Raw genomic sequence first — 20,998 nt, forward strand, 5'->3', positions numbered from 1 at the left:
CACCTTCGTCACCATTTTACTGTCTTTCAGAGACTAAAGTACTACCCAAGTCTCAGCCCGTGTACATTGCGGGGTGAGGCTCTCAGCCCGCAGGCCGGCCTGGCCAGGGGCGGTCAGACACCGCACGGAACCACTGCGCCGCGGCCCTGCTGGGCCCGGGGGGAGCCATGTTGGGGGGACAGTGTTGGTGGGGGAGCCGCGCCGCTAAGGGACGGGGGTCCGCCACGTCGCTGGGGCCAGGGTGTTGCGGGGCCTGGGGCGAGAGCGGAGGCGGCAGCCGGAGGGGCCGGTGCGGAGCGGGGGTGCGGGAAGGGGAGCAGGGAGGCGGCCGGGCGGAACCTCCCCGCTGCGGCGGTTGTTGCACCCCGGAGCGGAGCGAGGTTCCGGTCCGTCGGCGCCATTTCCCAGCAGCCCCTGCGGCACGGCCTTCTCTTCCGGTGTCGGCGGCGGCGGCGGTAAGTGTCGCTCCGCTCTATCCGGTTCCATCCGGGCCGGGCCTGGGCCTGACCCGACCCCACCGGGCTGGGAGGGGGCGAGGCCGGGCCTGGGGCTGTGGTGGGGCGGGCGGCCGGGTGTTCGGGGTCGGTACCGCCGCCTGGCCGGCCCTCCCTGACTGAGCGGTGTCTCCTTCTCCCGTAGGTGCAGCCATGGCCAAGTCCAAGAACCACACCACGCACAACCAGTGTGAGCCGGGGCTGGCGTGGGGCTGGGCGACTTGGGGAGGCGGGGAAGGGCGGTGTGGTCGCTGGGGAGGCCCGGGGCCGCGCCTCGCTGAGGGGTTTAACCGGCTGCTTTCACCCCCTCGGCTATGGCAGCCCCGGCTTCCTCTGTTTCTTGCAGCGAGATAAGCTTCTGAGGGGAGGAGGTGGCAGTACGCAGAGGTGGCATGGGGTGGTTAGGGAAAAGAGCCCTGCAAAAGTCAGGGCTTGTTTGGACCCAATATAAAAATAATATATAACCAGAGAAAAAACACTGCTTGGAGCTAGATCTTCTTTAAAGGTTCCTTCCGACCTAAACCATTCAATGAATTTGTACGTTTGAAGTAGAGGCATTAATTACTGAATGGCATTCAGCCTGGGTTGCTTTGCCTTCTAAAAATGAGCAGAGCAGAGTGGTAAAATAGTTCATGTTTGGGGTTTTTTTCATCAATGCTGTACATTGGCAGAGTTATGGGTTGGTGCTGCACAGTGAACAACGGTGCCCTGTAAAGCTAAACTCACACACTTGAATTTTTTGGTGACTGAGGCCTTTTATCATGCTAGTGCTGTGGCCATTGATATATTATTAGTTAATGAGGAGCCTGAAATCCTTGGATTAGAAACTCGGGCAGTGCTGAGAGCACAGCGTGCAGCGGCGTGAGAACAGTGATGCTTTCTTAATTTCTGTTTAGTTTGGACAGGAAAGGTCATTTTGGTAGGGTCAGCTGGGCTGCTTACAGGAAAGCTAATGCAGTTATTTAATAATGGCAGAAGTGGTAATTTAAATTGTTTTTTGGTCTTCCACGTAGCCCGTAAGTGGCACAGAAATGGCATCAAGAAACCCAGGTCCCATAGATACGAGTCTCTCAAAGGGGTGAGTATTTCTATTGGTATTTCCAGGCTCTTCAGCTATAGAGGCTTAACCACCAAAAAAATCCTGTATTTATATTATTTTAACAGACATTTTTTGCAGGCAGGGACTTGTTTCAGATGGTCAGAGCCACTGTGGGTTTTTTTTATCGTACTAGTGGTGTGGCCATTGATATATTATTAGTTAATGTGGAGCCTGAAATCCTTGGATGAGAAACTCGGGCAGTGCTGAGAGCACAGCGTGCAGCGGCGTGAGAACAGTGATGCTTTCTTAATTTCTGTTTAGTTTGGACAGGAAAGGTCATTTTGGTAGGGTCAGCTGGGCTGCTTACAGGAAAGCTAATGCAGTTATTTAATAATGGCAGAAGTGGTAATTTAAATTGTTTTTTGGTCTTCCACGTAGCCCGTAAGTGGCACAGAAATGGCATCAAGAAACCCAGGTCCCATAGATACGAGTCTCTCAAAGGGGTGAGTATTTCTATTGGTATTTCCAGGCTCTTCAGCTATAGAGGCTTAACCACCAAAAAAATCCTGTATTTATATTATTTTAACAGACATTTTTTGCAGGCAGGGACTTGTTTCAGATGGTCAGAGCCACTGTGGGTTTCTGTTTTACCTTTGGCTTACCTTACATGCGGCTGTGATATTTCTAACCTGGATGTATGTCTATAAAACCGCTTTTCAGCTGATTATTAGTTGATTTTGTTTCTGTCCTGTTAACTGCTGCTTCCAGTGAAAATAACACGTCAGTTGGGTAGCTCTGCTCTCTTTTGAGTCCTACTGTGTCTCCTACTTCTCTCCCATAGATATGAGTCACTCAAAGGGGTGAGTATTTCTATTGGTATTTCCAGGCTCTTAAGCTATTGAGGCTTAACTACCAAAAAAATCCTGTATTTGTATTATTTTAACAGACGTTTTTTGCAGGTAGGGACTTATGTTTCAGATGGTCAGAGCCACTGTGGGTTTCTGTTTTACCTTTGGCTTACCTTACATGCGGCTGTGATATTTCTAACCTGGATGTATGTCTATAAAACCGCTTTTCAGCTGATTATTAGTTGATTTTGTTTCTGTCCTGTTAACTGCTGCTTCCAGTGAAAATAACACGTCTTGTTTGATCTTTGGCTTACCTTGCATGCAGCTGTGATATTTCTAACCTGGATGTATGTCTATAAAACTTCTTTTCAGCTGATTATTAGCTGATTTTGTTTCTGTCCTGCTAACTGCTGCTTCCAGTGAAAATAACACGTCAGTTGGGTAGCTCTGCTCTCTTTTGAGTCCTACTGTGTCTCCTACTTCTCTGTACCCTTTAATATTATCGTACCATCTCTACTAATCCAGAGAATTTGACTCAGAAGATGAGAGGAATTTGCATTTCTGGACAGTTGATAGGAAAGTCACAACCTTTTGCTTTTTTGAAGGTTAGACAAGTGATATAAAGGGATCTTTCTCCATGCTTCAAAGTGAAAACATGACATTTTGGCTTTGGGGAGGGATGTGATTATCGGCTTTTTGTACGCAGCATAAAAGTTTGTCACCTGCATAGCTCACCTGCCCCCTCCCACAGATAGTCCAGCTGTCTCTGAGTCCGTCTCCTTGTACCGAGTGTTCGTGAATTAAGGTGACAAAACCCCGATATTCATATGTGCTACCTACAATGCTGTTTACAGTAAAACAGTAAATGTTTCTCAGCGGGACAGTAGCTGATAGTTCTGCGAGTTGGTCCTAGTCGTGACAGGATGTGTTAGCCAGCCATTGGCTGACAAAAACTGGGGAGTGACTCTTCTCCATCCTGTCACTTTTTTTCCTTCAATGTAAAAAGGAAAGGCCCGAGGAAATGCTATTGGTCTTTGCCCAAGGATTCCATGTTTATGTGCTCATTTGCCAATGTTGGTTTGTGGCTCTTCAGATCCAGAGTGTATTGTGACATGGAAATTAAATTTATCTTGTTTACAGCTTTCCTTAACTTACCCTATTCTTTCTGTATGTTTATCGTGGGGGTTTTGGGTGAGTTGGTTGGTTTGTTTATGGAAATTAAGGAAAATGGCTACTTAAGGGATGATTACAGATGGCTAAAATATTTTTTTTGTTTTAATAAATCAGAATAAAAGTTCTGAGTTAATCCCAGCCAGCATTTGGGAATAATTGGAACAAGCTGGAGAAATACATGTTTTAGCATATGTCCCTTCTACAATGTGGCTTAATTTTTTTCTTATTTTTATAGGTTGATCCCAAGTTTCTGAGAAACATGAGGTTTGCAAAGAAACACAACAAAAAGGGGCTGAAAAAGATGCAGGCCAACAACGCGAAGCAGGCTGCTCAGCAGAAAAAGGACTGATGTAGTTTGGGAGCAAAAGAACCAGTTTCCCCATTGGCATGTGTATTACAGCATTTTTGTAAAAATAAAATTGGTCGTAACAAAGTCTTTACCTCCTGAATTTTGAGGAGCTCTCTCCAAAAGTCTTGAGTTGTATTCTACATGCCAGCTGGAGCTGTGGAGAGGGGTTGTGGTGATATCATCAGCCTACACACACAAAATAAAACAGCTGCTCCATCCTCAGTGCGGTTCTACAGTGGTTGTTGGTACAGGTCATGAACATCTAGCAGTTCAAAGTCTTTTGTCAAGTTGTGAAATGGTGATTAAGTAAGGCTCTAAAATTTAAACGAGAAACGACTTGTGTCTATTCGTATAAAGTGAAGCCAGTGTTGCCTGGACTCTGAGGTGACAGTATTCAATACAGGTAAAATTATTTTTGATAGTAGCACACACATTCAGAGTTCTCATATTCCACAGTTTTTGTGATAGTTCCTAGTGCTGTTACTTGTCTGTTGCTTTGCTCTCCAGGTGAGGTAGTTACAGCTGTGGAAATCCTGAAAAATGGGAAGGTACGGAGTGCTAGTTCTAGTGTTAGAGATTGTAGTAATAGGTGTTAGAAATGGTGTGTGTTGTATTCTGCAATACTTTAAAGTGCTGGCATGTTCATGGAACTATCATGGGAACATGTAAAGTTATAGGACTATATAAAATAGCCATATTTTTCATAGTTACTGCGTTTTGGTGGAGATCTTTCATTCTGGTAACAAAAAATACCTACTGATGAAATGTACTGGCTGGTGAGATCAGGGGAGTAACATTCAAAAGCCCAAGAGGTGTTGTGACAGGGTGTTGTCACTGCTGTCTTTCTGTAGATGAGGAAAGGACTTCTCCCTCCAGATCCCAGTAGCCAGCAAAGCTGGTTCCAGAGGTGCATTTTTATAACTGATATGAGCTACTTGTTAAAATGAAATGACTGTTCCTGACGCTGCAATTCCAACGCTTGTCCACCTGGGGGTGTAAATCCACACACAGACACTAGGGCTGCAAGTTTGCAGGTATTTCTCACTTTGTGGTGTAGCAGCAAAACAGCTACGGGATTAAACAAAGGAAAATCGTTCAACTGAAACATCCGATTAATGTAGTTCACTATTTTTTTAAAATAGTTAAGCCAGTTGCCAAAATGCGATGTTATTTCAAAACAATGTAAACAGTTTGAATTCTTTATGGCTTGAATTCACAAGTCTCTTCCCAAATACCACTTTTTAATTGTTTTTAACTGATTGAAAATACCACCCAGCCCTAAACCGAGCAATATAGAGGTATTTACTAACTTTAAACTTAGGAGTTGGGGGCTTTTAAAGTCAGAGGGAAGTCTGCAACCCCACAACTGCTTTGTGCATCTCTTGGACTGTTGAGGAGATCGATGATTGTCAGCCAAAAGAACTTAACTGCTGTGCAGGAGCAGCTGGTCAGGAGGGGTGCTGGGATGGAGAATGTACAGTCACAAGGTTTGTACCACCAGGTAGAGCCTGCTAAATAGTCAAGACAAAAAGGTTGTCTGGTCCCTGCTGCCCTCGGGAAAGGCAGGAGATCACCAAGCCAGAGGTTCCTGGTGGTAGTCTTCACTGGGGAGGTTTTTTTGTGTGTGATCGGTCACCCAGAGGCAGATCCCACTGGCCTCAGTGGTACCCAAGTGCCTGTGGGTATCAGAGGACTTTGTATTGCTGCACCTTCACCTGCGTGTCTGCAGAGCTCCAAGCTGGTGTGAGTTCTGCATTTGAAATATTCTAACACCAAGGCTTTTCTATCTAAGGGGGATTTCATCTCTAAACCCTTTTGGTGTCTTCCCCAGGGTGCTTGTCTTGTGAGAGTAGCTCACCCACAGGATGGGGTTTGAGGGAAGAGAGAGAGGCCAGGGTCAGGCTGAGAAGAGGATGTTGGCACGTTCACGAGAAGCAGGGAGGAAGATTTGGGCTTCCTGGGGTTCCAGGCAGCTCCCTCAGGCCCTGCCTTCAGAAGCAGCCGCTATATCTCGCTGCCCTTCATGCTGCCCTTCAGTGGGACAGCTTCCCAAATAAGGGCTTGCTGACTTTCCGACCAAAATAGCGGCTGCGTGACAAAATGCAGCGCGGTGGAACGTAACCTTAATCCAGGCGTCATTGTGTAGCAAGAGTCAGGAATTTTGTGAGCTTCCACAGCAGCTCGGTGTCAGGTTTGTTGCTGTCTGCTCCCTGCACACACGGTGGACCTGCAGGACGCTGCCTGGACAGCGGTTGATCACCTTTTTGAGTTTTCTAACCCCGTGAGAGCTCTGTTCACAACTTCCCTCCTTGTGGTAGAGGTTGCCCCAGCCCCAAAGGAGAAGCTGTGGAGGGGAATCTGTGCTGACGTGGCCTCCTGGTGGGTTTTCATCCTCTTTGGTTTTCCTTGTGAAATAATCTAAGTTCTGGGTTTTGATTTCTGTTGGTCAAGTGAGGTTGAAGATCCTTTTTGGGAGGATTACGTATACAGAGCCCAGGAGACAGAACTGGCAGCTGTGGCCCCCTTGAAACTATTCCCATTATGCAGCGCTCTGTCATCTTTGACATTTAAAAACTTCAAAAACTCTTAGGATTAAGGCTTTGGTATCCTGCAGGAAGCCAGTGAGCTTGAGAGTGGCTCCGCTCAGCTACTGCTGTACGTTGGGTTATACATTTCATGCTTGCTGCTGCTGTATGTCATACCCACTGCAAATGACTTCTCCTCTTTGCAATTAAGAGGTCTCGGTATCGAGTTCCAGTTTGGCTCCTTTTTTCCCTTTGATTAAAAAAAAAAAGAAGAGAGAGCAAAGGGCACGTAACTGAATACTGCATCAGCTCATTTGGCAAAGGTGAGCAATCGCACTGGAAGCCAAGAGCATGGAACTGGGAGGAGAAATCCCAGCACTGGGAGACACTCGGATGAGGCAGAGTGTGTACTGGGGACGTATGTTCATGGTGAAAAAGAAAAGCTGGGCTGGGCACGCGTTGCTCTCTCCGCCTTTATCACCTTCCAGTGGTGTGGTGAAGCAAAAAGCAGTGAAGAGACTGTGAGTGCTGCTTTGCCCAAGTTTCAAGGCTGTTGCAGGTGTTTCTGTGCAACAGGGGCTTTGGAGCATTTGGTGAAATACTTTCTTTGATATATCTTAGCTCACGTTTTACTGCTGCTGCCCTGGTGGCAGGTGTGTGACTGTAGGTGAGCTGCAGAGGTGTTCTTAGGGAGATGAGAACCAAATGTCCTCAGCTTTTCCTGTAGTCAGTGAGTGCACACAGCAGCATTTTGCTGAGGAGAGGCCTTGAATAGGCTGGAAAAGCTGCAATCCAGGGCAGGAGCTAAATCTACTGCCAGTGAAAGCAAGTGGTTTGGGAACTGTGGCTGTGTCCAGAGGCATGGGCTGCTGTCACCTGCCAGCACAGCTCCATCTTAGCTGAGAGTTTAAGAGCTCACAGATCTGGGGACTCTTAAGTGGAAGTGGCTTTTTGCATGATTGAAAAAATGGATGGATATTTCAGTGACTTTTTAAAAATTATTGTTATTTTTTCAGATATATTTCAAGTAGTGCTCGCGGACCTCTGTCACATTTCTTAAGGGCTTCTGGCACCAAAGCTTCACTCGACATGCAGGGAAAACTGAATTTGTTTGGAGTTCCATCGATATGTGGAGTCCTCAGGTGGTTTTCATTCATCATGAGCACATCTCCAGGTACGTCCCCTCTGTGGAGGCTTCAACCAGGCTGATCCTGTGCTGGTTACTGGTTTTTCAGCCGTCTGGCCCGCTCGCCAGCCCGTGGTGTGGTGTGTTCCATTCCAAATGCAGCTGTTCCTGTGTTTGCCAACAGTGAAATCCACCCGCAGCACCCCACCCTGCCCCATTTGCTGTCTTACTTCTGGGGGCGTGTGTGTTAAAACAAATTGATCTTGCAGCAATTTCTCATGCGGAACAGGCTGACCTGCTGGCACCTCTGGTCTAAAGACTAAAAAAGGCCAAATAGTCTCCAGTGTCTCTGGGGAAGCTCTTCTAGGAGCAAGTTTTGGCTGCTGCAAGACCCTGGTGCTCCCTCTCCAGCCACCACGTTCCCGATTTTGCTCTTGGAAAAGTGTGTAGACAGTGAGGCCGTGACTCACTGCTGCCTCTGCCATTGAACCAAGGGGGTAGAGCTGAGACATAGCCAGGTGGCTCTTTGCAGCCATCATTTTCCTTGGGGTCACAGCAAGAGCCCAGGCCTCCCCCACCCACCAAGTTGGCTGAAGGGAGGGGATTAAGCTGGGAAACTTCCTTATTTTTTTCCCTCTTGTTCACTCTTTAGGGATCCAAAGCCTATCAGTGAGTGAATACCTTGGAGGTGTCCTCATTTGGTGCCAGGATCTGGTCAGCCCATAACTGGGCTGTTGGTGATGTGTGTGGAGGTGTGATGTGAGAGTGTTGGTTGCCTGCAGGATGGATGTGGGGACAGCTGGCATCATTGTGGCTTGTGGCAGAAGCCCAGGTATTTGCACCCCTGTGGAGGTGTCCAGGCCTGGAATAAAACAGGTCCTCAGAAGCAGGTCTCAGTGGGAAATGACTTCTGCTGCTACACTGGGGAGGTGGAAAATTATTCTTTTTTGATCTCTAGGCTACGGATTCATTGGAGACAGGAGGCAGTAACACACAGGAGCATGTCCTGTCACAGGGCTGTTTGACCCAACACATTCCTGTGTCTGTTCACTTCTGGTGCACCTGCAGTTCTGCTGAATCAGCAGGAACTATGGCATTGAGGGTGTGGGACCCTCGGGGGAGACCCCTTTGAGCGGGGCATCTAGATGTTTGCATTAGGAGTGTTTCCAAAATATCCTGGGTTGTAAGGAAAACCAGCTGTTCTAGCTGACAGGAGTTCATTTCCTCAGTTTCTCTGATGTTACAAGCCCTGCTTGGGCAAAACATTTGGGGCTCATTGTCCAGAGGAAAGACAGGAAAGACACAGCCATGTCCTTCCAAACACCTGACAACTCCTCTCAGGCCTCATTTCACCTCAAGCCTATTTGATCTGAATTACAACATTTCATTATTGCTACAAATGAGAGCATCTGACACACCAAATACAGATGCTTGGGGTGTTATTTCCAGGGGGGCAAAAAAATAAACTGGTTTGGGGAGGGAAGGCAGAAGGATGGTGCAGTGGGCATGGGGGTACTGCCATGGTGTCACCCTCACCCAGGGTGGAGGGCAGCATCGCCGGGGTTTGCACTGACACAATCTTGTGCCTTGCCCTGCCAATGTTTATTTTGCTTGGGTAAACGTTTGATTTTAGCAACACGACTGCAATGTCTGAGCTGTGCTGGGGCTGTAATTCGATGGGAGGAGGCAGCTATGTGCAGGGGAGCTGCTAATGCCGCAGGAATGCTGCACTTCCTTGGGGCGGGAGAAGATGGCACCCAGGGCCCTCAGCGACAGCACGGCTCTCCCTCGGCCCTGCTGTCGCCCCACACCGGGGGGACGAGACCCAAAGCAGGGTTGTGCCTTGCTCAGGGCCCAAATGAACATGATTTCTGAGGGAAAATTGGGCGTTTCAGTTCTTACGGTGAGGCTCCCACCCAGGGCTGCTGGAGGACTGAGGGGCTGCCATTGTCTGCTTCCTGCCAGGCTGGGTGAGGTGGGAAGGAGGAACCCAGTCCAGCTTAGCAATGGCTTTTATTTGTATTTCCAAAGAAAATACAGGTCATCTCTCTGCATGTGCCACAGGGTGGCCGTCAGGATGGTGGGGAGGAGGAAGGGGTGACCCTTCAGGACAGCCAGGGAAGGAAAGGGACTGTCCCTCACCCAGGGATTTCAGTGGTGGCATAAGTGGTTGTTAATTCATATTTCATCACTAAAATGCTGCTGATGCTCCAGTTAAGCCAGCAGGCACCAGTGTTGGCTCCTGAGCCCGCTCACCATGGCAGAGGTCAGGAGATGCAACGTGGCAGCTCCCCACCGAGCATCCAGAGCCCCTTTGGCTGGACTTTGTCACTGGGCTGGCAGCAAAATATCTCCTTGGAGACTTAAACCGCCAACTGTGGTGTCACCTTCCCAGACACGGCTCGCAGGCACTTGGCACGGCCCTGAGGAGCAGACCCATTAGTCACGAATACGTGACCGGGGTGAAGCTCTCACTAAACCTCCAAGGAACGACCATCTGAGGCACTTGGTATTAACGTGTTTTATTTTCCCAGCGGCCACCCTTCTCAGCGCTCAGTCTTCATGCCGGTAGCCAGGGGACTTAGCCAAGGAGACGAGATGCGGAGCTGGAGGGGTTTAGGAGATTCGGGCTGTCATCTGGCTTCAGATTTATTCAACACCCTTCATAAACTCCAGGAACTCTGCCAAGGGGAAGACATAAGAGATAAGGGGTGTGAGGTGGGACCGAACTGCCCTCGCAGCTGCCAAGTGTGGTCTTGGCAGCTTGCCCCAGCCCCGTCTCCTTTTCCACCCCCGCACCCCAATGTGCAAAAGGCTGAGAGGGGATGGCTACTGCTCCTCTGGCTGTGGCGAGGACTCCTTGTGACTCCCACTGGAAATGTCACCAGAGCCCAGCGTCACTCTCAGTCGCCTCCAAAACACTGGAGGTGAGTGCCCAGGAAGGAACATGGCCACCAGCTCAGCTTGGAAACGGTCTGGGGGTCATTTTGGTAGCATTGCTGCAGAAAGTCAGCGTGCAGAGAGTTCAGCAGCCCCAGGCCCTTGCTACCATTTCACAAGCATAAGAAACCCCTCATCCCTGTGCAAACACCAGCTGTGATCAGGCATATTGCCCAGCACTGCCTGCATGAGCTCACAACCATCCCTGAAGGCAACCAAGACCACAGGAGCTGCCCAGCGACGCACAACCAAACTGTGTACAAGAAAGACTCCTACCGTCATAGTCAATCCTGCCATCATTGTTTTTATCTCCATCTCTCATCAGTTCTTCTATGTCGTCCTCTGTGATGGTCTCTCCCGTTGCCTGCAGCATGATCTTCAGCTCCTCGAGGTCGATGTAGCCATCAGCATTTCTGCGCAAGGATGGAAGATCTCAGAAGTGGACCAACATGCTGGGGAAGGGGAACTGGGGCGGCTGCACTGCTCCCACCACCCCACTGTGCTGCAGTCACTGCCCTTACTTGTCAAACATCCTGAAGAGATCTGAGAGTTCCTCTTCGGTTTTTCCTTTGCTGTCGTCTTTCATACACCGGACCATCATAACAAGGAACTCATCAAAGTCTACAGTGCCGCTACCTGCAGGCAGAGTACACACCATCAGACAGTGCTACCGTGGGTGAACAGCAACATGGAGACATCACATTAGTAACCAAGGCACAAAACTCCAGAGAGCAGCCCTGCAGCAAGACGCTACCATGGGTGAACAGCAACATGGAGACATCACACTTCCCTTTAGTAACCAAGGAGCAAAACTCCAGAGAGCAGCCCTGCAGCAAGAGGCAGCTTTCAGGATGCTGCCGTAAGTGACTGAGGCCATGGACTGACTTCATCACTGCATTTTCACCTTTTGCAGTGATTTTGCCAAAGCAAAATGAACCAAAAGTCCTGCTGGAAGCACCGATGAATGGAAATTCCTGCTATGGAATATGGATACCTGTCCATCTCATCCGGAAGGCAGATATTCATGCAGTGTGGTTTTGCACCAGCAGTACAGTGACACGTTTATCTTCTTTTTTTGCCTGATTTTTAATGGGTTGTTTGGCTTTTTTTCTGTTTACTTAGTACGGTATTTCTGCCCAACTTGCACACAGTGGATTTTGCTATGTGACCACCAGTACATTAATTTAACCAATACTGGCAGTTATTTGTGTATGTGTATACACTTGAGCAATGAAAGATGTTCCCAATGACAGAATCCTGTATTTGTGGCACTTCTGAAATGGCAGTTGCCGCATTTAGCCTGTATTTTGTTTTTTTTAAATGGATCTGTGGAATTTCACAGTTCAAGCAGTCTGATTGTTATAAGAGTAAGTGAAAGATGTTCCCAATGACAGAATCCTGCATTTGTGGCACTTCTGAAATGTGCAGTTTTACAGTAAACCCCACAATGAGTTCAAGCAGTCTGATTGTTATAAGAGTAATAATTTTGATAGTTCTTTTTGCCTGGAAATTTTATAAAGTAACCACGCTTCAAAATCGCAGCGCTGCAGGTCACTCCTTGCAGGCTGCGGCTGTCCCCAGCACGGATCCTGCCAGCACTGTGCATACACTGAGCACTCCCGACCTGCCCCATCTCCCCCATGCCTGTGGTGCTTGGGAGAGTGGAAGAAACCCAAATCTCTCACCATCCTCATCCACCTCGTCTATCATCTCCTGCAGCTCTTCAGGGGTGGGGTTCTGCCCCAGCATCCGCATCACCTTCCCCAGCTCCTTGGTGCTGATGCAGCCATCCTCCGCCCCCAGCACGAAGATGTCGAAGGCAGCTTTGAACTCTGGGGAGAGAGGGAAGAGGAGATGTCGGGGGTCTTGCCCCATGCCTCAACCCTGCCAGTGGGCAGCCCCAGGGCAGGGGGCTCATCCCAGGCCAGTCTGGCATTTCCTGGGGTGTAATTTCTGAGGCAGGCTGAGCTGCCAGCTGGGGAGTTCGTCTTTAGCCTGCAACGTCAGGTTAAAAGATGCACCTACCATTTTTTTGCTCTTCTGTCAGCTGCTCTACCTGTAAGGAAAACACAGAGATGAAGTAATTTCTCTTCCTCAGCATCACTAATGGTTAAAAGGTAACGTTATTTGTGTAACAGCCTTTGCAAAGGTCAGCCAAGCCTTACAACAGTCACTCTCATGGACTACAGGATAAACGACCAGTGAGGTTTTGACACCACGACTTTTTGTAGTCTAAGAGATTCTTCCCCTTAAAAAAAAAAAAAATTATTCCCAACTCCTTTGAAGTGATCATAATTTCTCCAGAGTGGCAGCATCTATCAGAATTAGCCTTTGCACAAGCAAGGAAGACCCACTGGGAAAAGCATTCATCTCTGTCAACCTTTTGGAGATAATTTCTTGTTGCCAGGAGGCCTCACAACGGGACATCTGTGCCGCTGAGGGCTGCTTGTGTGGAGGCTGAGGCCAGGTCAGAGGTGGGACATGCTGGGGAGGTCCCTGGGGAGGGAGAGGCAGAAAAGACCAACCCTGGTATTTGTTTTTCAGCCCTAGAGTCAGGAAGCTCTCTGCACTATCCAGAGCATTAAGGGCTGTTCTGCTTCCATCCAAGTCATTGTTTGTTACAAAGGTTCCCACCTCAGAAGGGAAATGCTATTCCCTTTAGCCTGTTTTGGGTTTTTCCCTGAAGAAATGGCCTGTGGAGCCATTAGGTGTTGGCCAAAATGGGCTGGCAGATTGTTCCCAAACCCTACCTTAGTTCACTCCCTGCAGACAACCAGTGGGAGATTACTAGTTAGCATGAACTAATGAGAATAATCAATGAGGAGAGCAAGAATCCACTGTGTCCAACCATCCCTTTAGTAGCAGAGATTAAAACGCTGATTTTTTTTTTCCCTCCCAGGCTGGTTTACAGCCTTTCCAGTGTCAGGCAGACCTGAGCACTGCCCGGGCTGCCTCTGCCCTGGGCAGAGAGTGCCTGACCCTACTAATGTCTCCTTACTGCCATCTCCATACCCTGTATGAGCCATCCCCAATTGTCCATCCTCACTGTGTTTTGGTCAGGGCCAAACTCTTCAACCCAGGATTGTGGCACCCTGTGTTTGAGGGAAGGCTGATGATTTTGCCCCAAAGGGAAGACGTTTTGCAAAAGCCAACTGGAAATCCTTTGCTCTTGCAGCGAGAGGCAAGGAAAGTGCTTTTTCTTAGCAGGAGAGAGCCTGTGGGAAGCGGGCAGAGAGCCTTATCCCGCTCCCCACGCACCAGAAGGTGAAGATTTTCAAGTCAGAAAGTGCTAAGGATGGGGGCAGGATTGCCACGGCAGGAGGAAACCCAAGCCCACTGTGAACCTGGCACTGCAGCTGCCAGCCCTTTGTGGCCATTGTCTGGAGAGAGCGAGGGCAGCCAACGCTCCCTCGGGCACCCTCCTGCCACTCGGGTAACCTGACCCTCTTGGTGCATTCGCTATTTATAAGCCTGGGCAAGAGAGGTGCTGGAGATAAAGATGAGCTCCCCAATTGTTCCCAGGCTTTGGTATTTATCCTTGCAGCCCTTTATCTGGACACTTGTCCCCTGCACTGTTCTTAGTGCCGCTTAACAGAGCCTAAAAGTGTTCCTAAAATAGCTTTGTGTTTGCACACCCTTATCTAGGCATGAGTGGGCAAGATGAAAACCCATTGGGTTCCCTGGCTGCACGTTGGGAATTTGGCATAACTCTAATACTAATACATGCCATCAGCACGCAGCAAATAGAAAAAAAATCCTCACTTTTGAAGCTTCCTTGACTACTGAAATGATAGAAGTGGAGCTATGCTGTATGTAAATTAAATGCATTATGACTATAGAGTGACACTTTTATTACAGAGATATCTCTTGAGCTGTTTATAGTGCCCTCTGGACATGGGTGCTGTTCAAGGCTTTATTCCTTGTTTCCTTCCACACCATTTTGGGGACAGGTTTCCTCAGCTGCGGTGTGGGAAGACAAGCACTAAGCTCACAGCACTGCGGTGGACGCAGTAACGCCAAATCTCCTGTATTTTGCTTTTATCATAGCTCTCTTCTTCGTCCCATGTTTCCATTTGAAGTCAGACAGGGAAAGCTGAAGTTCTTGATTATTTTTTTTCCAGCAAAATGTTTTCATGTGGTTAAAATCTTGGGGAATAAATCCACAAAAAAGTTTTTTGTCTCGGCAGTGCCTGGCTTAGACTTGTTTTGCTTTGTGAAGGTGCTGGCAGCTGATGCCTGGGACTCGAGCCCCACATTTACCAGCGTGACCCCACCTTCAAACCAGCAGCAAAATCCATATGGGAGTCCATCAGGTCTTCTGCGTGGCCCATTTCCCTGGTCAAGGGCTCCATGTTTGAGGTAAGTTTTTGGTATCTGAGGTAGGAAATTTTGGGTTGTTCTCTATTGCTGCCGTTCCTTTTTCTCAGCTAAATTCCTTCATGGTAAAACTGCTGAAGTCCCCAGGCAGAGAGTCCCCACCTTTGCCTGTGGATTTCTGGGGTAGAGATTTGGAGAGAGGCTGGAGCTTGCAGCTGGGTAACACTTAATTTTGGGGCTCTCCACCCATGCTGTGAGGGCACTGCCCCAGCAAATGGACAGACCTTTTTGCCTGTGGGCATCAGCGGCTTCCAAAGCACCTCAGCCTTTCTCCCTAATTATGGGCATGAGGTCCCTAAACAAAAAGCAGAGGACCTGTGCCTTGAGTTGCAGAGAACATATTTAATTTAAAAGCTTAATTAGAGAGGCCTGGGCTTTCTTTGATTTCACAGGTCACATTTTTCTCCTTTTCTGAGGGGTTTGTTGGGGGACTCAGCTCTATATTGTACAGCCTTCCCTAAACCTTTTCACACTATTGGGGTCGCTAGGGCAATTCCATTTAACGAGGTTCAGGGCCAAAGGACAGGAGAGGTGTGAGCATTTTATTCTTTTCTTCAGTTATGTATCAAGCACTATCTTTCTTCCCTCTAAAAGCCTTGGAATTAGAATAGAACTTGTGTGATATATTTTTGTGCCCTTGGTTAAAATCAAACCTGATCAACTATATATTAAAAAAAAAAACAAACCTCATATTTTAACCCCAGTTATGGAAGGGATAACGTAGCAATCCACACAATCCAGAATCTATTTTCATCCTTATTCCACCTGCATATCACTGTCTGTCTATGTTACAAAATAATGTAGTGTTCTTATTACAGACCAAATAGTTTGGGTTTACACGGTGAGCGCAGGGTGCAGCTGTGTAAGTTAAAATAGCCATTAGGATGCTCCGCGTTCCCCAAGAGCATAGCTCACATTCTGGATTTCTGCAGAGCAGATATCAGGAGTGGCAAAGCAGAGGATGATGTTTGGAAATAAATTACAAGAGCCAAGGATTTTTTTAAATCTTCCAGAAAAAATACTCAGCTGAGGAAAGGGGGAATACGTAGCAATGGCAGAATTATAAAGCACCAGAAAGAAAAGGGTGAGGTTTAACCCATACAAATAATGTTAATTTCATGGGAAACGCTGCTCTGCTTTGTGTCTGATCTAAAACTAGCAGACACCTCTTAGGCTTTCAAGATTTTGCTTAGATTTATAACTTCACCTATGGGCCATCTCCCTGCCTTACAGCGGGGAACCAGGGGAGTAACTGTAAATAGTTTAGCAGCACCATTGAGAGTTTCATGCTTACAAGAGGAGTCTGAAATCTTCAGAGCCATCAGTGGGAAAGCTCCATGTCCTGGATGATGATGTTGACTAAAAGTTGCCACCCTACAATTATTTCTTATTTGCATTTCTCCGTTGAATTACCTCCATCACAGCTTTGGGGAATCTACTGTAAAACCCCTGTAAACCCTTTAAGCACACTCCCCCCCAAAACCAAAACCCCAAAGGGAGGCACTTACCGCTGCCTTATAAATGTCATCCATGGCTGCAGAGGTTGGGCAAGAGGCCGGGGGACGTCACGGTCACACTCTGCCGGCGCTGCCCCTGCGAGCCCAGCTTGATATAGGGGGCTGCCCGCCCCAGGGGATGTGCCCAGCCCACCGGCAGCCCCGCACGCCCATCCCCGTCCCCACAGGAATGCCTCCCCTGCGTGCCTTGGGATGGGGACACTGCCGAGCCCGAGGCTGGCACGTCCGGAGCCAGCCCCAGCCCCATTTCGGGGCAGCTGGAGGTTTCCTCGTGACTTTGATACGGGAAGGAGCAAGCCCTTTCAGCCAGGTCTTGGCAGGACCTTTGCTGATATATTGCAGTATTTGGCTCTCCTGACTGGACACATGCCACCATGTCACCTCTACCTCCCGTGTGTGTTTTCCCCCCCTGGAAGATCCATTAGAAAGATTATACTGTGTCTAATTAAATTGGGTAATAAGGGAAAGGCATGCCTCCCAAAACACCCTCGTCCAGCAGCAAATGTCCCCCCTGGAACAGTGGGAACAGGAGGTGCCAGGGCCTTCCTGTCCCCTCCACTGGCTGTCCCCAAGCCCATGGGGGGACATGCTGCTGGGGCACATGTGGCCAGTGCTGGTGGTCTCAGAGTAGATGATGCCATGTGCGTGTGGCCACCAAGGCCAGGGGGAGTGCACGATCCTGATGCCACAGCGTGGAGAAGCGTGGAGCTTTGCCTCCGTTTTCTGCATTTAGCTGGGGCTGCAAAATGGAGGGTGGTGGCTGTCAGCTGTGCTTAATTTCAGGGATAATTCCCAGTTCTTTAGGAAACCAGGAGTCGCTTCACCCAACCAGCGAGCTGACCTGTCCCCACTGGACACGGGGAAAAATCCACGCTCCTGGATTTACCGTGGATTCACCCAACCACAGTGAAGAGCAAAACATACTAAAGGCTTCTGAGTGATGACGAGGTTTTCCTCAGTGCAGGGAAAAGCATTTTAATCCACAGCAACCAAAGCAAACCCCTCTTTTTTGGTGATTCAGGACTCCCTCTTGTGTCCAAAGGAGATATGGATGGCTCTGGCGTCTCAGGGTGACCGTCTCCCCTCCAGCCAGCTCATACCAGTGTTAGTTACCAGAACTCAAAATACCATAAATGCAGCTGCTAGGTTTCATCTCTTCTAAAAATCTCTTCTCCCTTTAATAATCTTCACGTTGCGTGCAAAAATCCTGCTGTCCCTTCCCAAGTGGCATTTACTAGTGACCCCAGCGTGGTGTTGGGGTGAGCACAGTGCCCTGTCCCACACCACATCCTCCCAGGTTCTGCACTTCTGAAAGATTAACTTGCATTTAAGGAATTAAGTTTTGAAGCATTGAACTGGAACTGGAACTGAACTGAACATAGAACTGGAAGACATTAATATTTTGGTTGCTTTGAACATAGAAATGGCAGAAAAAGCTGCAAAGGGCAGTAGTTAGTTTGTTAAAGGGAATTGGAGCATTTCCTTTGGTGAGGACGTGGGCTGGGAGGCCCACCACCACCCAAACCCTCTCGGGCACCCCCATGGAGAACTCCAATGAGGTGCTGTCCTGAGATGCCCCCCCCAGTCCCACATTTCTTCCCCCCCTCAGGATTCCCTGTGGAGCCAGCGGGGCGGCGGGTGCCGGCCCCGGGCACTGCCAGGCACCGCAGCAGAGGGCAAGGAATCACGGCTGGCCCTGTCCCTCCGTACCAGGAGGTGATGGCTCTGAGTCATCCCCCTGAAAACAGCCCCCAGGATGCGTCAGAATATATCTAGGGTCGATGCACAGCAGGAGTGGAAGCTCTGACGTTGCCTTCAAAGGGTCATGGCCATGCTCCTGGAGGAGGTGGGATGAAATCCAGGTTGGGATGTGGAAGAAGGGTCTCTGTCTGCTTATAGAGGGGAAATCTGGGCCACTAGATGCCAACACGGGAAAGCTGCACTTCTGCAGATGCCTGACATGAACAGAGACTTGCAAAACACAGTCGTTCCTAGAGGGGAAGGATGAAATCCATCTGGTAGCGAGGGGTGATGTTCCTCCCGGGGAGGGAGGAGAAGGCATCATGCCAACTCCTGCCTCCCTGCTTGCTGCTCGGAGCCAAAGCTGCCAGCATCCCCTGGCTCTCCGGAGCAGTTTGCTTATAAAAGACTTGGGAATTGGGGGTTTCTAGAGAAACCCAGAGCGCTCTGCTTTGCAAAGCGCAGAGGGAGGCTGCGGCGGTGCGTATGGGGGTGTCCCCGGGATAACCATCCCCTGCTGCTTCTCTTACCTCCCCACACGAGACCCACGGCAGAGACGGGGCGCAGCTATCCATGGCTGGAGGAGCGCCCTTCATCCCGGCACACGGCCAGCTCAGCAGCACACCGGCTGTCGCTGCGGTTCGGCACGGCGCGTTAGCTCAGGCTTCAGCTGCATCCCAATGTGCTGTTGCACTTGTCACTCAATCCAAGGTACTAAGACAAGCAGGAGGGTTTATATGCTTTTTTCTCAAAAAAAAAAAAAAAAAATCTCATTTCAGGTTTTCCTTTCCAGGCAGCCGCAACCCACTGCAAAACAAGCAGCGGCATCCTTCAGGTCAAATACAAGGAAATAAAAAGCAGAAGCCCAACTAAATGGCAACTTTATTTGAGGTCAGGGGTGTTTGGGCAGCCTGTCATGGCTCCAAACCTCAGCGAAACACTCCAGTGTCCCAATTCCCTGCACAAGGCAGCCAGCCCCGAGCAGGGCCAGACCCACCGACGTCGAAGATCTTTAATATGCTGTTGCCTAAATCCTCCTCAGAGGGCTTCAGCTGAACAAACCCCTGGTTGCTCCCTTCCCCAGCTGCATTGCTCCTGATGATGCATCTTCTCCGGGAGCTGGGACAGGGCTGTCACACCACATGCCACCTCGGTGCCCGCAGGCATAGACTGCTTCAGGCAGAGGAGAAGGGTGCCTATCAAAAGCCACAGACGTGCAAGCGCTGCAAATTGTTATTTAATTAAGGAGCCGGGACATTCAGAGGAAGCTTAATTAAAGTTGCTCTCCAAAACCACTTATTATCTCATCAAGACACTGAGCTCAGGAGCAGCTCCTGCTGTCGCTGGGGATAGAAAATCCCTCTTGGGCTGCCTTCACTGTACGTGTTTTCTCCTTACACAGTGTGAAGGATGCTTCAGCTAAATCCTGACCAAGGGAAAGTGTTCTGCAGTGAAAATACAATCAAAATGGGTTTATCCAGCTGCATTTGCAGAGGGGTGTTTTCCTATTTACCAGCCTAGGTCTGGTTGTGTCTGCCTGATGCCACTGTTCCCCCTGTAGAGTTACTCCATCAGCCCTGCAGCTCACTTCTGCCAAGGAAATACTTTCCGTCCAGACGACTTTGAAACCCACATGTGCACCCAGGGTATTTGGCACTTCTGCTATTATTAATGACTCTACACTGGAGCTAATTGCATCCTCTCTTAGGTAGCATAAGCAAGGACACAGAGAGGTCACCTTCCTTTTGCTGGAAGGTGTTTTTTTACCCAAACCTCCTGTGGTTCCCCCTCAGGGTTCACACGGAAAAGGCTGAGGAGGATTTTCTTGCCATCCTTTAAGAGTCTCCCCTTCTGTTACAAATCCCTGGCAAGATCCCGTCAGTGTGCACAGATTTGAAACACTTCCCTGTGCTCAGTGGGACAGTGCATTGAGGTAAGTAAGGTTCATAAAGTCAGCAAAGTCACTCCAGGCTACACCCAGTTCACTCTGGGGTCGTCCCTGAGGCCCTGGGCTGAGTCCATGCCCATCTGGCCCATCAGCCCAGCTCTGGTTTTGAGGTGTGTTGGATTGAGCAGCACAGGAGGACTAATTTCTCTTCTAATGCCTGGGGAAAAGGCACTTTTAGAAGACTCTAGTGTCCGAATTTCTGAAAGTAATTACTCTATAGCTGGCTAAATATGCGGGTTTCAAGGTCTCAGTGTCTTCAAGCTAGCTAGGTGTGGGGATGAGGAGGAGCAAGACCCAGGCACTTCATCCAAGATGGTCAAGATCCATGATGGATTTGATTAGATACTAGAAAGAAATTCCTTCCTGTGAGAGTGCTGAGACACTGGAACAGGTTGCCCAGAGAAGCTGTGGCTGCCTCATCCCTGGAGGTGTTCAAGACCAGGCTGGATGGGGCTTTGAGCAACCTGGTCTGGTGGGAGGTGTCCCTGCCCAGGGCAGGGGAGTTGGACCTCCACGATCTTTAAGGTCCCTTCCAACTCTAACCATTCTATGATTATTTCATACCATGCACATCACATTCCAGATAAAACAGAAGGTTTGCTGAGGAGTTTCTCCTCTTCTATGATGGTTGCCATCCTGAGGACACCTCGCCCCTCCGCTGCTGGACCCCTGAGCCCTTCCCTTCCTCCTGACGCCATAGCGCTCCCAGTGCCGACACTGGCTGTCCCCTGCCGAGAGAACGGGCAGTGCAGCCCTGGTATAGCTCACATTGGTATTGCCACCATTATTAGCCCACGGCCCCGCACCGCACCGCACGCCACCGCCCGCCCCGCACGCACGCGCGCCTCCACCCCAAGCCCCGCCCCGCCGGGCCGTAGCCCCGCCCCGCCCCAAGCCCCGCCTCCAGCAGCAAGCCCCGCCC

At 49.4% G+C, this 20,998-nt stretch overlaps 3 protein-coding genes across 3 annotated transcripts in view; 2 read left to right on the forward strand and 1 right to left on the reverse strand.

Annotated features, from left to right (window-relative positions):
- Window positions 1-378: 378 nt before the first annotated feature.
- RPL29 (ribosomal protein L29) lies at window positions 379-4,125 on the forward strand. The gene is made up of 4 exons (XM_014959448.1): window positions 379-455; window positions 640-684; window positions 1,508-1,572; window positions 3,790-4,125. The coding sequence occupies exons 2-4, from the start codon at window positions 648-650 to the stop codon at window positions 3,901-3,903; spliced, it is 216 nt and encodes a 71-aa protein (XP_014814934.1). The 5' UTR covers window positions 379-455; window positions 640-647; the 3' UTR covers window positions 3,904-4,125.
- Window positions 4,126-5,022: 897 nt separating this feature from the next.
- NISCH (nischarin) overlaps window positions 5,023-20,998 on the forward strand; it is a 47,997-nt gene continuing 32,021 nt past the window's right edge. The window contains 3 exon segments of the mRNA XM_014959446.1: window positions 5,023-6,282; window positions 7,445-7,602; window positions 14,714-14,853. Of these exon segments, the coding sequence (XP_014814932.1) occupies window positions 14,845-14,853 (9 nt within the window). The 5' untranslated portion in view covers window positions 5,023-6,282; window positions 7,445-7,602; window positions 14,714-14,844.
- Window positions 10,058-16,508, reverse strand: TNNC1 (troponin C type 1 (slow)). Its single transcript, XM_014959447.1, has 6 exons — window positions 16,380-16,508; window positions 12,520-12,550; window positions 12,180-12,326; window positions 11,016-11,130; window positions 10,771-10,907; window positions 10,058-10,235 (listed from the first exon to the last, which is right to left on the reverse strand). The coding sequence occupies exons 1-6, from the start codon at window positions 16,401-16,403 to the stop codon at window positions 10,204-10,206; spliced, it is 486 nt and encodes a 161-aa protein (XP_014814933.1). The 5' UTR covers window positions 16,404-16,508; the 3' UTR covers window positions 10,058-10,203.

This window comes from Calidris pugnax, unplaced genomic scaffold, assembly GCF_001431845.1.
Source record: "Calidris pugnax isolate Ruff unplaced genomic scaffold, ASM143184v1 scaffold407, whole genome shotgun sequence".
NCBI classification, from domain to species: domain Eukaryota; kingdom Metazoa; phylum Chordata; class Aves; order Charadriiformes; family Scolopacidae; genus Calidris; species Calidris pugnax.

Excerpts from the sequence above, each read along its gene's own strand:
- RPL29 (XM_014959448.1), top strand. The coding sequence starts at position 648 with ATGGCCAAGTCCAAGAACCACACCACGCACAACCAGT. Across the intron at positions 685-1,507 it reads CCACACCACGCACAACCAGT|CCCGTAAGTGGCACAGAAAT; the intron begins GTGAGCCGGGGC and ends TCTTCCACGTAG. Across the intron at positions 1,573-3,789 it reads GATACGAGTCTCTCAAAGGG|GTTGATCCCAAGTTTCTGAG; the intron begins GTGAGTATTTCT and ends TTATTTTTATAG.
- TNNC1 (XM_014959447.1), bottom strand. The coding sequence starts at position 16,403 with ATGGATGACATTTATAAGGCAGCG. Across the intron at positions 12,327-12,519 it reads GACAGAAGAGCAAAAAAATG|AGTTCAAAGCTGCCTTCGAC; the intron begins GTAGGTGCATCT and ends CTCTCTCCCCAG. Across the intron at positions 10,908-11,015 it reads CTCTTCAGGATGTTTGACAA|AAATGCTGATGGCTACATCG; the intron begins GTAAGGGCAGTG and ends ATCCTTGCGCAG.